The sequence below is a fragment of the Benincasa hispida genome, chromosome 1 (assembly GCF_009727055.1).
Source record: "Benincasa hispida cultivar B227 chromosome 1, ASM972705v1, whole genome shotgun sequence".
Lineage (NCBI taxonomy): Eukaryota > Viridiplantae > Streptophyta > Magnoliopsida > Cucurbitales > Cucurbitaceae > Benincasa > Benincasa hispida.
Genome location: NC_052349.1, coordinates 83,190,248 through 83,210,703, shown reverse-complemented (window position 1 = coordinate 83,210,703; position 20,456 = coordinate 83,190,248). Strand labels below are relative to the sequence as shown.

Sequence of the window (20,456 nt, the reverse complement as noted above, 5' to 3'; positions counted from 1 at the left end):
ATTGGGGCATATAATGAAGCTTTTGTCCTTTTAAATTCACTTTCGAAACGTATAAAGATGTGAAAACAACCTTAAAATATGGGAGAGATTCATTCACCACAGATATTATCATTTCAGCTCTTAGAATTAAAGAGATGGAATTGATAACAAATAAAGAAGAGAAACCTAGTTTAGAGGGATTATTTGTGAAAGGCAAATCAAAGCATCATAGTAAAGACAAGGGTAAACAAGCCAACACAGAAGAAAACAAAGAGAAGTCAAAGATTAGATGCAAGTATTGCAAAAAGATTGGGCATCTAATCAAAAATTGCAGAACCTTAAAATAGAATAATGAAAAGAAAAATAAAAATCAACAACAGAAAAGTCAGCCCATTCAATCAGAAGAAGCCTTAGTAGGGGAAGATTCATTCTTCTACTCAGATGCCCTAGCTACTTCAAATCAAAGGGTAGAAAATGAAGAACTGGCTAAAAACCTAGATTGGATTCTTGATTCAGGGTGCTCTTTTCATATGATCCATAACAAGGACTGGTTCAACACCTATAAGGAACTAGATGGAGGCTCAGTATACATGGGTAACAATCACTCATGTGCAGTAGTTGACATTGGCTTAAGTCTCATTTAAACTAGAAGATGGGTCAATTAAGCTACTCAGAAATATTAGACATGTGCCTAAATTAAAGAGAAATCTGATCTCATTAGGCATGCTTGACTCCATTGGCTGTGAATATAAAGGAAAAGATGGCTATTGTGAGGTTTTGAAGAATGCTAAGCCAATTTTCAGAGGTTTAAAATAAATGGTGTCTATATAGTTTAAGGAGTTCAAAAGATGCAATTAGCTATAGTTGTGACTACTAAGGAGCCTACTGAAGGAGACCTTTGGCACAAAAGACTCTTACACATTAGTGCCAAAGGCCTCAAAGCTCTAGCCAAACAAGGGATCCTACCAAAATGGGTTCATCAAAACCTATATTTCTATGAACATTGTATGATAGGGAAGGTAGCTAGGCAGAGCTTTGTTAAGGCTCAAAACACAACTAAAGCCATCCTTGACTATGTGCATTCAAACCTATGGGGCCCTCACCATTCCAATCCTTAAGTGGTGCCAGGTATTTCCTAACCTTTGTTGATGACCTTTTTAGGAAATGCTGGATATATTTTCTTAAAACTAAAGACATGGTGTTTAAAAGGTTTAAAGAATGGAAGGCTATGGTTGAAAAACAAACTAATTGCCAAATTAAATGTCTTAGAATAGATAATGGACTTGAATTTTATGCAGAAAAACTCAATATTTTTTGTAGACAATAGGAGTTAGTTAGATACAGAACTGTGAGATACACACCCCAACAAAATGGGGGTGGCAGAGAGGCTGAACAAAACTATCCTTGAAAGGGTTAGGAGTCTCTTATCAGATGCTATCCTACCAGAGAAATTTTGGGCTGAAGTAGCCTCCTATACAATTTATACACTTAATAGGTGCCCTCATGCTATTCTAGACTTGCTCACTCTAGAAGAAAAAATGGACCAATCACCCACCTAATCTCAGTAACCTAAGGGTTTTTGGGTGTATTGGTTTTGTGCATCAGAGTAAGGGAAAGCTAAATGCTCGAGCAGTAAAATGCATGTTTTTGGGGTTCACTGAAGGGGTAAAAGGCATTAGATTATGGAATCCAATTGAGAAAAAATGTGTAACAAGTAGAGATGTTATTTTTCAGAGAGATAGAAATGTTTATGCAAAAATCTAACCTTAATGATCCAACACCTCAAGAGCAGATAGAAACAATTGAGGTTGAGCACTCTCTAATGTCTACAATAAATCCCTCAAGCTCAAATTCTAATAATTCCAGTGGTCAGTTGTCTCATCATAAAGAAGAAGAAGAGGTAGTTTCTGACACTGAGCAACAGGGACCATATCTAAGGGACTATACCCTAGCTAGAGATAAGAAAAGGAGAACTATAGTACCACTTTCGAGATATGCTGACTACATCAACTTAACTCTAAATGCCTCAGAATAGGATAATGATTCAGAACATTCCACTTTTGAAGAGGTAGTAAATTGTGCAAAGGAAAGGAGTGGATAGAAGCTATGAATGATAAGATTGAGTCCCTGATGAGAAATGACACATGGGACCTTGTTCCTTTACTTAAGGGAAGCAAACCTATTGCATCCAAGTGGGTGTACAAGTTTAAAGAGGGTATCCCTAATATTCAAGAACCTAGGTATAAATCTAGGTTTGTTGCAAAGGGGTTCACTCAAAGACAAAGAGTTGACTACAATGAGATATTTTCCCCTGTAGTCAAACAAACTTCAATCAGACTACTTCTATCTATAGTGTCACAACAAGACTTAGAGCTTAATCAACTTGATGTCAAAACAACCTTTCTACATAGTGGTTTTCTAGATGAAACCATTTATATGTGTCAGCCTAAAGGCTATATAGTCAGTGGAAAGAAGATCATTATTGTCTACTAAAGAGGTCTATCTATGGACTTAACTAGTCTCCTAAGTGTTGGAACAAAAGATTCAATGAGTTCATACAAAGGAATGGGTTTATTGAAAGTTCCTATGACAGTTGTGTTTACATAAACACTAAAACTTATACAAATCCTATCTATCTACTCCTATATGTAGATGATATATTTCTATCAGTAACTATCATGAAAGTTTTGAAACAAGTCAAAGATCTATTGAAATAAGAGTTTGGAAGCAAACATAATGCTTGGCATAGATATCAAAAGAGACAGAACCACGCACATGAAGGAAATATAAATAGAGATCTCCATGAGCAGCGGAAGTGGATCGTTCTAAATTCCATTCAAAATGAACACAACAATCACAGTCTAACTAGAAACGAACAGATTATGCACAAATAGAAATATTCTCCAAGTATCCCTCGATCAGTTTCCAAAGTTTCCAAAGCAGAACTCGAACGCAACAAACAGAACACGAACAATTAGATGCTCCTCGAACCCAATCGAGTGCATCTCGATCATCGAACTGAGTTAGAAAACCACCACAAGTGTTACCCTGGTATTCTCGGTGTGAAAATCCAGGAGTTGTGGATATGTATGATCTTGGCTTGAGGAAAACAGGAGGTATATGATCGAGTAAATGGGAGATATGAAGACTGTCTATCGTATAGATGATGTATTCGATCGTTAGAAAATGAAGCCTATCATATAGACTTACTACTCGATCGTGTAGCAATGATCAATGAGTACTATCGTATAGTCAACTCTTAATGATCGTGTATGCTCTCAATGACTATCACTTAGTAAAAACTCTTTTTACTTGATAGCCTTTTTCGTGAGATTATCCGAATGAATCAACTACTAAATTCGGAAAAAAAAATTTCCTTTTATCTCACGGTTACCATAAAACTTCCAATAACTTTCCACTCAAATCGGTTATTAGAGAAAAAGAATTAATTATCATATAATTAAAATATAAATAAATATGATAACCAACTTATGATATTATATTTATAACCTATAGTTTTAATATTTCATCATATGAAACATATAAACCATAGTTCTTTTTCTATTTTATGGTACTTAATATAAATCACATTTATATTAGTTCCTCCAAATAATGCATCTAATACACCATATTAATTATGTCACATATAATTGAATTTCCTCTTGTGAATTTGAACATTTCAAACTAATCCAAAATCTGATTCTCAACTTGAACCCATTGAGCTACCAAGGGAACCTCATGGACCTATAGCTTGAAGCTCCAACGGAATGTGAATAACTGACTAAACTCTTTAGTCATGAGATCCACCATCCGTTAACTGTTGGTCACTCCACTAAAGACCGACAACTGCACTCTTCGCACTACAGATATATTTCTGTGTCTATATGACCAATCAAAAATGCGATAACCCTTCACAAATCGCTCTTAAGTACAGTTGAGCTAATTTACCGTTTTGCTCCTATAGTTACATCTAACTCCTTAAGTACCACTGATTCCTCTAATGAACAATAAGTTATAGTCCTACTATGACTGAGTATTCTCTATCAAAGAGAGGGTGTGGCCACTATGTTCAAGTCTCGAAATCAGCCTTTAAGGAAACAATTTATCTACTTACCCCTACTTTGGGGAAGGAGTGAATTCCGTCTTGTGTAGTTGAGTTCCCAGCTCCCCAATCAGACGAATCCTCGAAAAGGTAGGCTTGTTGAGTTGACAATCTAACCACTCTCACCCATACTAATCAAAGGACCATCCTCATAGGCAGGAGTTTCCAACTCATTTAGGATTAAGGTCATGTCACCTATGGTCATTTTAGTGAAATGTAAATCTCAATTATCAACGGTGTTATATAAAGAAACTAATCATCTCGTGGTTCGATCTTAAACAAACTGTTTATATAGGACACCCCCACTCGCATATCTCCACATGAATGGTCAGGATCAGACCATCTGTAGTACTTTACAACACTTGTAACATCTACAAAGCAGGTTGTATCCATAGTATCACCAGAATAAGGTATCCCTCCTTTATCCATCTACTATAGACCATTTAGGTTATTACTTAAGGCATGATCCACTTGTATATCTCATATACATATTTATGTTACATGAAATAACCATGGATTTTAGTTTATTGGATATGAGTAAATGCATATAAAACAACATTATTTTATTAATAACAATGTGTTTATAGAGGTGTTTACAAACTACGAGACCATCGGGAGAATTAGGACACCAATCCCAACAATCTCTCACTTGTCCTAATGCCTCGGGAGACTAATGTACAATACATAAAAACAGTACAATATACTGAAGGAACTCTTATTCAAGAGTATCTATGAGCGGAAGCGGAACTTTCCAATTCATTGTGACAGAATTACCGCATCTACATTCAAACATACTTTCCTAATTCTAAAGGGATCAAGAAATCATACCAGATGAAGATTTCTTCTTCACAGCGAGTCTGAAGCCCAACCGTCTACCTCGAACAGTCACCACTCAGACAGAAGAAAACTGAGAAGACAACACCACTTAGAGCCCTCAGTATTCTTGGAGTGAGAATCCAAAGTGTGGGCTTTGTTCGGATTTGGTAGAGGGAAGTAGGAAGAGAGACCGTACACAACGATCAATAAAGTGGGAGATGCGATCGTCTATCGCATAGACAATATGCTTGATCGTTTAGGTGAAGTATATGATCGTGTATTAAAAGTAAGAGATCATCGATACGATCGTGTAGGAAAAGGTAAACGATCGTCCAAACGATCGTGTAGGAAAAAGGGTGAGCGATTGTCCAAATGATCGTGTAGGAAAAACTAAGCGATCGTCTATACGATCGTTTAGTAAATACCGGGAGCTAAACGATTTCTTAGGAAAAAGGTAAATGATCGTTTAGATAATAGCGCGCGACGGTGTAATCGCTATGCGATCGCTTAGCAATATAATATATGTAAGCCATCGTGCAGTCACTATCATATAGGCACTGATTTTTTAAATGATAACATTATCTTTTTCACAATACCCATGCACCCGAGATCAACACATTGTCTGCTATTTATAATCCACTCATCTATTATTTAGAACGAAGAGACACCTTCCTATTTCCTTTATAACCGTCCAATGAATGTGATCATATCACATTCATAACTTATAAATTAATATCATATATTAATTATAATATTTTTTCTCTACTAGATATAAATCATATTTATATCCAAGTTTCTCCAAATTAATGTATCTCATACATAAAGTTAATTATATCATATTTAAATAACTCGTTCAATTATATCATATATAATCGAAATCCCTTTTGTCAATTTGTACATTTCAAATTGACCCAAAAACTGACTCGACTCTCAACTTGTATCGAAGCTACCAAGGAGACCTTATGGACCTATGGCTCGAAGCTCCAACGGTATGTGAATAGCTGACTAAACTCTTTAGTCATGATATCCATCATCCGTTAACTGTCAGACATTCCACTAAAGACCGACAGTTGAACTCTTCTTGCCATAGATATATTTCTATGTCCATTAAATATAACCAATCAACAGTACGATGACCCTTCACAGATGCTCGTAATTACAGTAGGCCAATTTATCGTTTTATCCCTGTAATTACATCTTTCTCCTTAAGTACCACTGATCCTTCTAATGAACAATACAACATAGTCTTACTATGTGTGAACACCTCTCGGGCCATGAGAAGATGCGTGGCGCCACATTGTTCAAGCCCTGGAATAAGCTCTTAAGGGAGATATCTATCTACTTACCTCTGCCTTGGGGAAGGAGTGAATTCCATCTTGTGAAGCTGAGTTCCCAGCTCCTAAATCAGACGAATCCCCAAAATAGAAGGTTTGAGTCGGCGTTTTGGCCACTCGCACCCATGCAAATCAAAGGACCACTCTCAATGGCAAAAGTTCCCAACTCACTCAGGATTGAGGTCATGTTACCTATGGTCATCCAAATGAAGTGAAGTCTTAGTTATGAATGGTGTTATGTAACGAGACGTTAACACTTCGTGGTCAGGTCTTATACAAATTCTTTATATAGAACGCCCCTGCTCGCATGTTCCCTAAGTGAATGATCAAAATCAGAACATCTGTGACAAGTCACAACACTTGTGACCATTCCATAAAGCGGGCCGCATCCGTAGCGTTACCAGGATAAGGTTTCCCTCATATATCCATATACTATAGACCATTTTGGTTATCACTTAAGACATGATCTACTTGTATGTCACCACATACATGCTTATGTTACATACAGATAACCAGGGATATTAAGTTTATTGGTTTGTGATAAAATGAAAAACATCTAAATGTGCAAAGTCAAGTAGTGAAGTAAATATCATTTATATTATACATCACAAGTGTTCGTACAAAGTCATTTACAAACTACTGGACACGAGACTTTAGGGCACAAACCCCAATATATACAATAAACTAGGGCATACTCTATACCCTAGTATCATCTTTCACTTGCCTAGACAAGGTGCCGCATGTTCCGTAGACCCAGACTCTCCAGATGACCCTCAAACACATTAGCTGTGAGAGCCTTTGTAAACAGATCAGCAACATTGTGCTCCGACGCGATCTTCGTGACTATCACATCACCGTGATGCATAATCTCCTTGATCAAATGATATTCCTTTCAATATGCTTGCCTCTTCTATGACTCCAAAGTTCCTTAGAATTTGCCACAGCTTCGCTATTATCGGAATAGAGTATGATCGACAAAGACATATTTGGAACAACTTTCGAATCTGTAAGGAACTTCCTAAACCAAACAGTCTCTTTAGCAGCTAAGCGGCTACGTATTCGGTTTCCATAGTAGAGTTCTCAATGCATCCTTGCTTGATGCTTTGCCAAACTACAGCCCCTACATTCAGAGTGAACACTGACCCTGATGTCGATTTCTGAGAATCTCTATCAGTCTGAAAGGCAGAGTATGTGTATCCTGTAAGGATCAAATCCTTATCTCCATACACGAGTATATAGTTCTTCGTTCTTTGAAGATACTTGAGGATCATTTTGACCGTCGTCTAGTGATCTAATTCTGGATTGGGCTGATATCGACTGACAATCCCTACTGCATAGAAAATGTCAGGTCTAGTACATAACATTTCATACATTAAGCTTCCAACAGTCAAAGCATAGAAAATTGGTGATTGGAAATTTGATGTCAATTTCTCAACAACTAAAATTCCGTGGACACATTATGCGATGCATGTGCTTAAGGTATACGTTAATTGTCATGCATCGATGGTCATGCGTTGGAGTGACTATGCGTTAACGAATGTATACGATGACTATGCATCCTGTCACAAGTTTTCTTGCGCTTATGCCAAGTATAATGCGAATGCAAGTTACTCGGGTGATCCGAGGTCGAACTCAGGGACTTGTAGCTGGCTGAATGTGGTAATGTGCATGCGGCAGTTGAATAAAAAAATGATGGAGAGGTTTCTAAGCTAACACTACTCCTACTTCTAACTAACAAACAACGCAATGAGAATATGAAAGAGAGGTAGATACACGACAACTCTTGACATGAAACAAATGAATGGGAAAATAGATAAAATGTGGAGATGACTTCATTGCAACCCTTAAGAGTGACCGCAAGGGCAATCTTAGTCAACGCAAGCCATGCGATCATGCTAGACACACTAAAAGCCTAAATCTAGGACGTATGCGATGGGTATGCATAAGTGTTGAGATGACAGCATACAACCACCATATCCTACTTCCTAGACGCATGCAATATCCTATTCGTAAGGTGCATATACTATGTGAAAGCAAACGGAGCTTATCTCTAAGTTCCCCATTCTTGCCTATGCGTTCCAATCCGCTCTCTCGAGTCTTAGATTTGGATTAGATTATTCTATCAAGTAAGCCTAAATGATGAATGATGCACTCATAGGACAAGGTAACCACATAAACTTTGTTGACATAAGATTATTCCTATCTCTAGCGAACAATAGCTTATATTTCTTAATGCGACCAACCACTTACCCTTCGGGCAGTTAGTTGTTGCTGACTTTACTCATAGACAAGCATTGCGTTCGCCTATAGACAGGCATTACTACAGCTTCACACTAAGAAAATAAGGTTTTCTCACACACTCACGCAATGCACACCTCTCGGTGGTTTGCTACATGCTTCATATCTCTAATCCACATGACTAAGTATGCGATACTCTAGCAATCTCACTAAGTGATGCAATGAAAGTTAAAGAAGCTAAGTAAAGAAGATGGAGATGAGTCGAAGGAAACAAAGAAATGCATTGAATACATCGTGTATTAATTCCTTAATCACAAAATGTAATACAATACAATATAAGAAAAGAAGAGAAAATGATATGACCGGCTGGAAGCAATGACTTGCTTCCAGCGGATGTGCATCAAGGCTGACAGTGGTGCCATGGATGGGCGGAGGAGCTGACTCTCTTGAGATCTAACTCAGGTCGAAGGCTCCAGTCGTCACTCGGAATGGATGAAGGAGGTGAAAAACTTTCAAGCTTCTTCTCACGCATTGTCTGGATCATAAGGATTCGCCCTGGGCGAACCTCAAACGAAAACCTTGGATAAGTTGAAATTCTGCTCATCGGCTTCTTTATATAGAGCCTGGATCGCCGACAACAATAATGGGCTACTCTGATTCTGACATTCATGGTGCGTTTAGTCCTTTCTGAACCTCTGCTGCTAACGGCGTGGTAGGTGAGATGTCAACATCATCTTTTTTATTTTTTCGAAAGATGCGTTGATGCGTTCATTCCACCAACCTTGTGTTGATCCCTTTATCATGTGCTATTGTGTAGCTGCAATCATGCAGTGACCGTATTCGCTTAATACCACAACTCTACACGATGACCACAATCGCTTGATGTGCGCAACTCCCATGCGATGGACGCATACGATTGATTACCGCAACATCCATGCGTTGATCGAACGCGTTCGCCTTTGCGATGCAGTCGTCTATGCAGTGGTCCGGTTATCGCATTTGCGTCCACTTCCTACGTTAGCTACAAAAATAGAACATTGAATGCATAATAACGCATAATATTGGGTTAGCCGAGATTCTTCATGCTGAACGACGCAAGCTTATTTTCTCATGAATTCCTAACATAATTGCCACATATTTTGCTTATCAGCCCTCATAATTCTAAGTAAAAGGCCTAAGATGACATGCATTTTTGCATGTCATCAAAAATCCATCTCGTCTCCTCAACCTCTTAAGGTGTCTTAGGACATTGATCCTTAGACAAAACAATTCCATGCCTGAAGGGTAATAAACCCTTCTTAGAATCCTGCATCCTGTACCTGATCAACATTTGATCTATGTATGATGTTTGAGACAAGGCTAACCTCTTATTCTTACGATCTTGAATGATTTGGATCCCTAGAACATACTACGCCTCTCCCAAATCTTTTATTTGAAACTGGGCAGCTAGCCACTTTTTAATGTCAGTCAGAAAACCTACATCATTCCCAATGAGTAGGATTTCATCCACATACAGTACTAGGAAAGCTACTGAGCTATTGATGATTTTCTTGTAAATAGAAGGCTCATCAACATTCTGATCAAAGCCAAACAATTTGATTGCACTGTCAAATCTAATGTTCCACAATCTAGACGCTTGTATCAGCCCATAAATAGACATATTAAGCTTGCAAACTCTTTGCTCTTGATCTGGAACAATGAACCCCTCTGGTTGAGCCATGTAGATGGTCTTCTCAAGATTACCATGCAGAAAAGCAGTCTTGACGCCCATTTTCCATATCTCATAATCATAAAATGTGGCTATGAACAGGAGTATCCTAATAAACTTTAATATGACAACAGGTGAGAAAGTTTCCTCATAGTCTACTCCCTCGACCTATGTATAATCCTTTGCCACGAGTCTAGCCTTAAAGGTCTGCACCTTTCCATCTACACCTCGTTTTCTCTTGTAGATCCACTTACACCCTATAGGTTTTACCCCACCAGGCTGTTCCACAAGTTCTCAGACATTATTGAAGTACATAGACTCCATTTCTTGGTTCATGGCTTTAATCCACTCATCTTTGTCAACATCATCCATTACTTGCTTATAAGACAGTGGATCCTTAACTCCATCATCAGAACTAATGTTCTGGGCTTCAGACCCATGTAGCAATCCGGTGGGTTCATAATCTTCCCACTATGTCGAGGCAGTCTCAACTGTTGAGATGGTTGATTAGATGAACCGATGTCAATAACTCTTGTTGATATATTAGTCTGTTCAATAACTCTTATTGAACCCTCAGTAATCTCACTAGAAATCTCATGTAAATCACGCATACTTTGTGGTTTATGATCCCGAATGTGGTCTTCTTCCAAGAAGATAGCAGTTATCGACACAAACATTTTGTTCTCACTCGGATCATAGAAATATCCACCCCTCATTTCCCTAGGGTAGCCTATAAAGAGGCAAACTTTCAAACGCGGTTCCAATTTCTTTGGGTTAGCCATAAGCACGTAGGTCGGACATCCCCAAATCATGAAGTGACGTAAACTTCCTTGAGTTTTCACCAACCATAATTAAGGCAGTTAGTTACATGATCTGCCTTATGGGCTTTTACAACTAATGGGTTGAGATTCTCAACTGAGACCCATGACATTATTTACTATGCCTTAAAAACACAAAGACCCGAGGCTACCCTCAGAGCTTCAAAACGATTAGTATCAAGAGCCTAAGTAAAAATGTCAACAATTTTATTTTTTGTGTTAACATGCTCTAACACAATCTATTACTTTCTACAAGATCACGAATAAAATGATATTTGATGTCTATATGCTTAGTACAACTATGTTGAACAGGATCTTTGGATATGTTAATCACACTCATATTGTCATAGAAAAGAATCATGACATCTTATGAGACATCATACTCCATCAGCATCTACTTCATCCAAATCAATTGAGTACAGCTACTTCTTGCTGCAATATATTTCGCTTCAACTGTAGACAGAGAAACACATTTTGTTTCTTGCTGAACCACAAAATCAAGTTGTTCCATAAGAAGAAGCAACCTTCGGATGTACTCTTTCTATCCTCTAAGCTACCTGCCCAATCAATTTCACAGTAGCCAACTAGAGCGTTATTGGTATTAAGGATGTTCAATAAGCCATAATTACTAGTCCCATCTATATATTTGATGATTCTCTTTGCACTGAATAAATGGCTAGTTTTAGAAGAGGATTGATATCTAGCACATACATCAACAACAAAGTCAGTGTCAGGTTTTCTGGCAGTCAAATAAAGAAAATTCCCAATAATGCTCCTATAGAGACTCTTATCAACGTTAGTCCCACTGGAGTCTTTTGACATTTCTACATGAGTTAGAGCAGGAGTTTTTTTAGTACGGGAATTTTCAAGGCCAAATTTCTTCACTAAATTCTTTGCATATTTTCTTTGTGAAATAAAGATTCCCTCATTAAGTTACTTGATTTGACATCCCAGAAAGTAGGATAGTTCTTCTACCATACTCATTTCAAATTTATCATGCATCTGTTTCATAAAGAACTCAACCATCTCCTGAGACATTCCTTAAAAAATAATGCTATTAACATAAATTTGAACAATCATAAATTTTTCACTGGAGCTCTTTCAAAGAGAGTTTTATCAACTCCCTTCATTTGTACCCATTGTTGACAAAAAATTGGGTTAGATGCTTGTACAATGCTCTGGGAGCCTATTTGAGGCCATAAAGGGCATTGTTGAGTTTATACACATGCTCAAGGTGAGAAGGATCCATAAATCCTTTGGGTTGAACAACATACACTTTCTCATTTAGAATTTTGTTCAAGAAGGAACTTTTCACATCCATCTGATGTAATTTAAACTTCAAAAGACAAGCAATGCCGAGCAAGAGTCTAATGGCTTCTAATCTTGTAACAAGAGTGAAGGTTTCATCAAAATTCACACCTTCAACTTGTGTATATCTTTGAGCCACTAATCTTGCTTTATTTCTAGTCACGTTTCCATTCTCATCAGTCTTGTTTTTTAAAATCAACTTTGTGCCAATAACATTTACATATTCAGGCTGGGTATGAGAGTCTAGACTGAAGTGAACCATGAGGTCCACAGCAGAAGCGAGATCGTTCCCAATTTTAATTATTTCACAGAATCAAAATTTATAGAACAAGAATCATGCATTTTAATAAAATTACAACATGATTTTAAGAATTAGGAATTAAGGTTAGGGATTAACTTACCCTCGAACCAGTCACGAGCTCTTCTCTAAACTCGATCTTCCAAAATATTCCAGCAAAACCAAGTGGCCACTACCAAGAGGTCAACCTTTGTATTCTCTAGAAAGGATGAGACTCACAGGAGGTGTGGGCTCTGTATAATTTTTTGGGAAGAGGAAGAGGATTTTAAGAGGAGAGGAATTGTTTTATTTTTACATAGAGATCTTGCATCTAATTACACAGAGAGCCTCTCTGTCAAGAAGATGAAGAAGCTGTAGAAAACTGAACTGCCCATTCCACGTTTTTTTTCTGAGAGTAAATTAAAGGGAGGGAAGTTGTAACTCCCTCCCTTTAATTTTTAAAAAATAAATTAAAATAAATTAAATTTAATAAAAAAATATATAATAAATAACTTATTATATATATCCTGTCTCTTATACACATCTAGATGTGTATAAGAGACAGCATATATACATAACTATATGTTATATCAAATATAACACATAAGCTATAGTTATTATATTGTATTAAATACAATATAGCCTATAGTTTTATTTCTCTCAATAAAACATAGTATATAGAATAAATCACATTTATACTAAATTTAATTATATGAATCTCATCCATATAATTAGTATTTGAATCATATTCAAATATTTAATTCCTCTCAATATCAACTTTATATTATAATGTATCAAATACATTATATTAATTATATCACATGTAATTAATTTAATTAATTATATCATATATAATTAATTCCTGCAATTAATTTGAACAATTCAAATTAATCCAAAAATAATTCTCAATAACACTTGTTGAGCTACAGAGAGGACCTTATGGACTTGTAGATTGAAGCTCCAATGGTACTTGAAGAATTAATTTAACTTCTTTAATTAAATTATTTAAAATCCATTAATTGTCCGTCACTCCATTAAAGATCGACAAGTACACTCTTCGCATTAAGGATATATTTCTGTGTCCATTGGATATAACTAGTCAACAGTGTGATGTCCTTTCACAAATTACTCGTAAGTACAGCCAGGCCAAAACTACTGTTTTTCCACTGTAGTTAAATCTAACTCTTTAAGTACCATTAATCCCTCAAATGAATAATAAGTCATAGCCCAACTATGGCCAAATCCCTCGCGGGCCAAATCAACCCTTAAGGGAGCAATTTATCTACTTCCCCCACATCAGGGAAGGAGTGAATTTCGTTTTGTTTAGCTGTGTTCCCAGCTCTCCAATAAGAGGAATCCCCAAAATGATAGGCATATTGAGTCGGCAAACTGGCCACTCTCACCCATACAAATCAAAAGACCGCCTTCATAGGCAATAGTTCACAACTTACTCAAGATTCAGGTTATGTCACCTATGGTCATCCTAGTGAAATGTAAGTTTCGACTATTAATGGCGATATATAATGAGACTAGTCATGTCATGGTCTGATCTTATACAAACTCTTTGTATAAGATACTTTCACTCACATGTCTTCACATGAATGATTAAGATCATTTGTAGCACTTTACAACACTTATAGCATCTATACAGTGGGCCGTATCTGTAATGTCACTAGGATAAGGTACTTAGGGTTATCTATCTACTACAAACCATTTAGGTTATCATTTAAACATGATCCACCTGTATGTATTTACATACATGTTTATATTACATAAAATAACCTAGGATCTTTGTTTATTAGATTGAATGTATGCTCATAATATAATAATTATTTTACTATAACAATTTATTTATACAAAGTTTACAAACTACGAGAATATAAGAGAGATAATAAAAGATAGATTTATGACACGAATCTCAACATAGACGTTATTCCTCATGAGTTTCTCGAGCTCTTCTTGCATGAAATTTATCCAACATTCATTTGCAAGAGTTTCTTTGACATTGTTTGGTTCAACAGGGGAAGTGAAGCAAATATTGCTGATCATGTCAAGATAATTCATTTTATGCTTTCTTCTGGTGGTCACTCCTTCTTCCACATCCCCAATAATATGAATAGAAGGATGACTTTTACGAACCCTACTGAAAGGTTGTTCATTACTAGCTTCTACCTGCTTTGAGATATTCTGGTTAATCTCCACTAGATTTTCTGAATTCACATCTGAAGGCATGGTAGACAAGATGTAAGGCACATTAGTATTAACAACTGAAGCCATATTGAGATCTTCTTCAATGGAAGGAGAATGGGAAGCAACATCATCATCAATTATAACATTAGTAGACTCCATTATAGTATCAATTCATTTGTTGTAGCCACAATAAGCTCGGCTATTTATGGAATATCCAAGAAATATCCCTTCATCAGACTTGGAATCCCATTTTCTTCTAGTCTCTCTATCAACAAGAATGTAACAAACACTTCCAAAGACATGGAAATATTTCACATTAGGTTTTCTACCTCTCCATATTTCATAAATAATGCTTGAAGTTCCTGGTTGTAAGACCACTCTGTTATGTATATGACAAACCGTGTTTAAAGCTTCCACCCAAAAATGAAATGGCAAATGTTTTGCATGAGCCATCTCTTGAAGTGTTCTATTTTTCCTTTCCACAATATTATGTTGTGGTGTAATAGGAGCTGAAAATTCATGGTGAATCCCAGTAGACTGATAGATCTCAATGAATTGAGAGATCTCAATCTCTCTACCATGATCACTTCAAATACGTATCACATTAATATCTTTCTCACGTATAGTTGAAGACAGAAAGCACGATAAACAGAAAAAGTGTCTGATTTTTCACGAAGAAAATGCACCCAGCTGTATATGGAGAAGTCATCAACAACTAGAATATATCATTTCCCTCGCAGACTCTTAGATTGCATGGGTCCCATTAGATCCATATGAAGAAGTTCCAGAAGATGGGAAGAGCTTGAGTGGCCTGAATGCTTGTGAAAGGCATGAGTTTGTTTACCAGAAAGGCAATCTCCACAAATAATTCCAGGAGACGCTAATAAAGAGGGGAGACTAGTTATAGAATTAGTTACAAGAGCCTTCTAAATAGTCTTCATGCTTATATGTCCAAGACGTTTATGCCATAGGCTTGCTTCATCTTGTCTAGAGAGATGACAAATCTGTGAAGAATGATTAGGACTCCACAGATAACAATTATCAGAGGAACGCAAACCTATCATAATGAGAGCTTTGACATCGTCTATGACGACGCATTTGTCTTCGATAAAGTTAACAATCAATCCTTTGTTGCACAACTGACTAATGCTAATAATATTGGTAGTAAGTCCTTCAACCAACATTACATCTTTCAGTGAACCGGATAATTTAGTTTTCCTTTCCAATAATTTTTTCACAAGTACCATCACCAAAAGTGACCTTTCTAGAACTGACAGATTTGAGATTGAACTAATAACTCTTTTCACCAGTCATGTGCCTAGAGCTTCCACTATCAAAATACTAGTCACCTTTAGCAGAGGATTTGAGCAAAGTTAGAACCATATTACATTTGTTTTGAATAATTTCTCTCTCCACACCTGTTTGCCTCTTGTCTGATTTTCATAATGGTTCTGTGAGAAGTAGGGCACACTTCTGGAATAATGTGTCTATAAAGAATCTTCAATAATTGATAGCAAAAAGGACATTTGTGCTCTACCTTTCCACAATAATGACAAACCCACCTTGGTGTACTCAAGGGATCATCTTTCAATACAACATTGTTGGTAGATGTACTTATAAAGCAGTAAGTCTCAGGATCTTCAACTCTAACAAACTTAATCTTTTGCTTCCTTTTTTGTTTTGACTGGTTTAATGCTGACTTCCTATTTTAGAAAATCCAAGCCCAGAGTTATCACCAGTAGATTTTCCTTTTGTCAAAAGTTTTGCCAAATACTCAGTTCCAGTATTCAACATTTTGATATTCTTGCATACTAAATCCTTTTCAGCTTTAACTTGAGAGAGTTCATGCTTCAAATATGCAATAGTAGACATAAGTATGTGATTATCAGCTATCTAAGTCTCAATTCTTACCTTCTGCACATCAAGGGCTTTTTGATCATCTTGCCATTTGAGAAAAAAAAGTATGGTAAGAGGGATCTGTAGACTCAATTCCTGCAGTATCATGATCGGTCTTTGCATACACATCATATTAAAAGTTATCACATGATAAGGTGTCCAAGGAGATGTTGTTAACAAACAGTTTGACATCATCCTTTGAGTCACTACTATCCTCTGAGTCAATACATATCCTTTGCTCTGTCTCTTCAGAAAAGTGAGACATTCAGCCTGTATATGACCGAACCCACCACACTCTCGACATTTGAAGTTCTTTTCCTTGTGCGAAAGTAGATTGCTTGACTTGTCAGATTCCCTTTTACTATTTTGAGATATGAATTGATTAAGAGAAGTATAACCATCAGACTTGTTATTACTATAAGAGCCAGATCTCGAACGTTTTAGCACACTGTTAAACTGTTTTGAAAGTAAAGCAATCAATTCAACAAGAGGATCTTTTGATTCTCTACTGTCACTCACCAACTCTTCTTTAAATGCAAATTGAAAGGCAGTTCCCTTATTTTTATTTTCGACTTTCCTATCTAGGGACATTTCAAAAGTGAGTAAGGAGCCAAATAATTCATCTACTCTAAACTTTTTTTATATCTTGAGCATTCTCAATGGCTGTGACTTTCATGTCAAATCTCTTGAGTAAAGATCTAAGTACCTTCCCGATAAGTTTTTCTAATGAAATCTTCTCTTTAAGAGAAAATGACTAATTTGCAATATCTAGCAAACATACATTGAATTCAACAATGGATTCTTCTTCATGCATTCTAAGATGCTCAAACTTTGATGTCATCAACTGCAGCCTAGACATCTTTACTTTAGACATTCGCTCATGAGCAATAGATAATGTGTCTCATGCCTCCTTAGCTGAGACACAAGTGTTAATTAATCTGATTATGTTTTGATCTACACTATTGAATATGGCATTTAAGGCATGAGAATTTCCTAAAGAGGTTGTATCTTCTTCTCTAGACCACTGAGATTCTAACTTCAAAATTTTCTTTCCAACATCAGTTTTGATGGTAGGATGAGTCCATCCAGATACAACAACCTTCCAAGTTTTGCTATCAATTGACTTCAGAAAGGTAATCATTCGAGCTTTCTGGTAAAAATAGTTTGTTCCATCAAGAATAAGTGGATGAGTGGTAGAGCCTCCTTCTTGATGGAACGAACACATGCACAACAAAAGAAAAATTGATCTAAAGTACTATAATTAGGTTAATTACAAAGGTAAGCATGCATTAATATAATAAGTAAAAGGGGAAAAAGTATACAACCTTTGTAGACTTGAATCTTCTCCAAATTAGCTCCAATCTCCTCATGAATGGTTCATGGACCACCACGAGAGTCTTCTCGACTATTCTCCGATCTTAGAACAGGATGATGAGATCTGGTGAGTGACTAATTTGGAGAGAAAAAAGTTAAGACTTTGAGAGAAAATTGCCACGAGATTATCAGATAATCTCATCCAATTCCACTATGGCCAAGAGTTTTTGAAATTCCATAAACACTCCCTTCTAAAGATCATTACATGCAAACTATGCAACTTTGAGTTTGATGACATTTTGATACAAAAAGATCTACTAACTCAAAGTGGGATTTAGTGGGGAAAGTGTCTTCAAATGAAGACAACATTTAACAATTCATTAGTTGGAATTTCCCACTCATAAATATTGGATCTTTCCACTAACTTGATCAAAGTTTAACTTTCAAAGTCCTAAGTCAACAAATTTGACTTTTTGACTTTCAAAAATCAAAAGTCAACAATTTGACTTCCAGTGCATTTTTTATCTAGTCAACAAAATTTGACTTTTAATGTAATTTTGACCAATTCTATTTAATTTCAAAATTAATTCTAATCATCAATTTTAAAATTAAATTAGTATTAAATAATTAATTAAACAATTTAATTAATTTAATTTAATATTAAATCCAACATTAATCCCAATTTATATGAATCCCTATTCATAACCTTGATATTTAAATCTTATTTAAATATCTCTTATTTTCTCTCTTTTTATGTTTAATTCACAATTAAACATTAGGTTAAATATATCATATATATTTAACGATTTGCTCCAAAATCGAATTTAAACACTTCAAATTCGTTTGTCACACTATACTAAGGTTTAGTTCGATATGAGCAAGTATATGGACCTACAGATCATGGACTCCAACAATTCGTGATTAACCGGCTAAACTCTTTAATCTAATTAACCACCATTCGTTAACTACCAAGTCACTCCATTAAAGTCCAGTAGTTGCACTCCCTTGATTGTAGATATAAAATGGGAGGCTTATTGAGTCGGCACTGTTGAGCCAACCTTCACCCATGAAAATTTAAGGATAATCCCGAATAAACATGAGTTCATAGTTAGCTAAAGATGAAGGTCAAGTTACCTAGGTCATCGCTTTGAAATAGTCAGTCTTAAACAATAAACAATATTATAAGGTAAGAATGATTTAATTCTTTGTTCGATCTTATGCAAACTCATTGCACAGGGCGCATCCGCTCCTCATGTCAATACATGAACGAATTAGAATCACTTTGTTTATAGCACTTTACAACAAATTATAACAACTACAGAGTGGGCCGCATCCAATAATGTTACCAGAATAAGATATCCAATCTTATACGTATACTATAGATCATTTTGACTATTTACTCGAACCTGATCCATTCTTATGTCTCCACATAAAGTTCAAGTACTCATGTAAAAGTCATGGATCTTTTAATTTATTGGATTTATTTCTAAAATGAAATAAGCAATTCATATATTCAATAACAACTTTATCGATAAGTTTATTGTTTACAAACCACGAGTTTTAGGACATAAAACCCAACACTACCTTGATTCCTTCCATGATTGAAGCACCTGAGATAAAGGTGACCTCCTCCGATACCAATTAAAAAAGCGTTAGGGTGACTCGCCACTCGATATACAGATGTTAAACAGAAAGCACTGACAACAATTATAACAACAAAAATACCAATAACAAGTAAACAAGTAAAGACACACAATAATTAGTAATCCAATTTGGTGATAAACACCTACGTCTGGGGGCCAGAAAGCTCAGAAAAGATAATTCACTAATATTAAAGAATTAAGAATTTACAACATAGTACTTATCTGTAATACTCCAACTACTATAGTTGCTCATGTATAAGTTAACTCACCCTGCACCTAGGCTCCCCCTAGATGGAGACTCCCTCTCAACTAAACTTAGACTCCCCCTAAGTATGTTAATATTAGCATCTGACACTACGACACCTGATAGTGTGTGAGACTCCTCTCAAATTGATTATCTTCCTCTTGGAACAGTGAACTCCCTTCAACAATAATTCTTAGATCCACCTAAGATAGAGAACTCCTTCTCTGAAGCTAAGTCTTAGGCTCCCCTTAAGATTGAGAATTCCTTCTCTGGCAGCAACGGCTTAGGCTCCCCCTAAGACCTTGAAACTTCTTAAAGTATTGCACTCAACAGATGAAGAACATGCACAACGAAATAGTGATCAAACAAGCAAGAACATGATGTAGAATAGTTCAGCCAGAGTACAGAAAAAACGTCTTGCTCAATTACACAAATGTGGAAACCCTAAATGGCCTACAAAACTCTAAGTAAATGAATCCAATAAAGGAAATAAGTCATCATTTGGAATAAAAAGCTGCACTTCAAAAAGGAACATATCGGACTAAATATTACAGTCGATATTTCCAGATATGGAAAATATTCTGTAGGA

At 36.2% G+C, this 20,456-nt stretch overlaps 1 protein-coding gene across 1 annotated transcript; it reads right to left on the bottom strand.

Moving 5' to 3' along the window:
- Positions 1–11,403: 11,403 nt before the first annotated feature.
- On the bottom strand, positions 11,404–11,817 carry LOC120079665 (uncharacterized mitochondrial protein AtMg00810-like). The gene has a single exon (XM_039033964.1). It carries the CDS (start codon positions 11,815–11,817, stop codon positions 11,404–11,406), a length of 414 nt encoding a protein of 137 aa, XP_038889892.1.
- Positions 11,818–20,456: the final 8,639 nt, after the last annotated feature.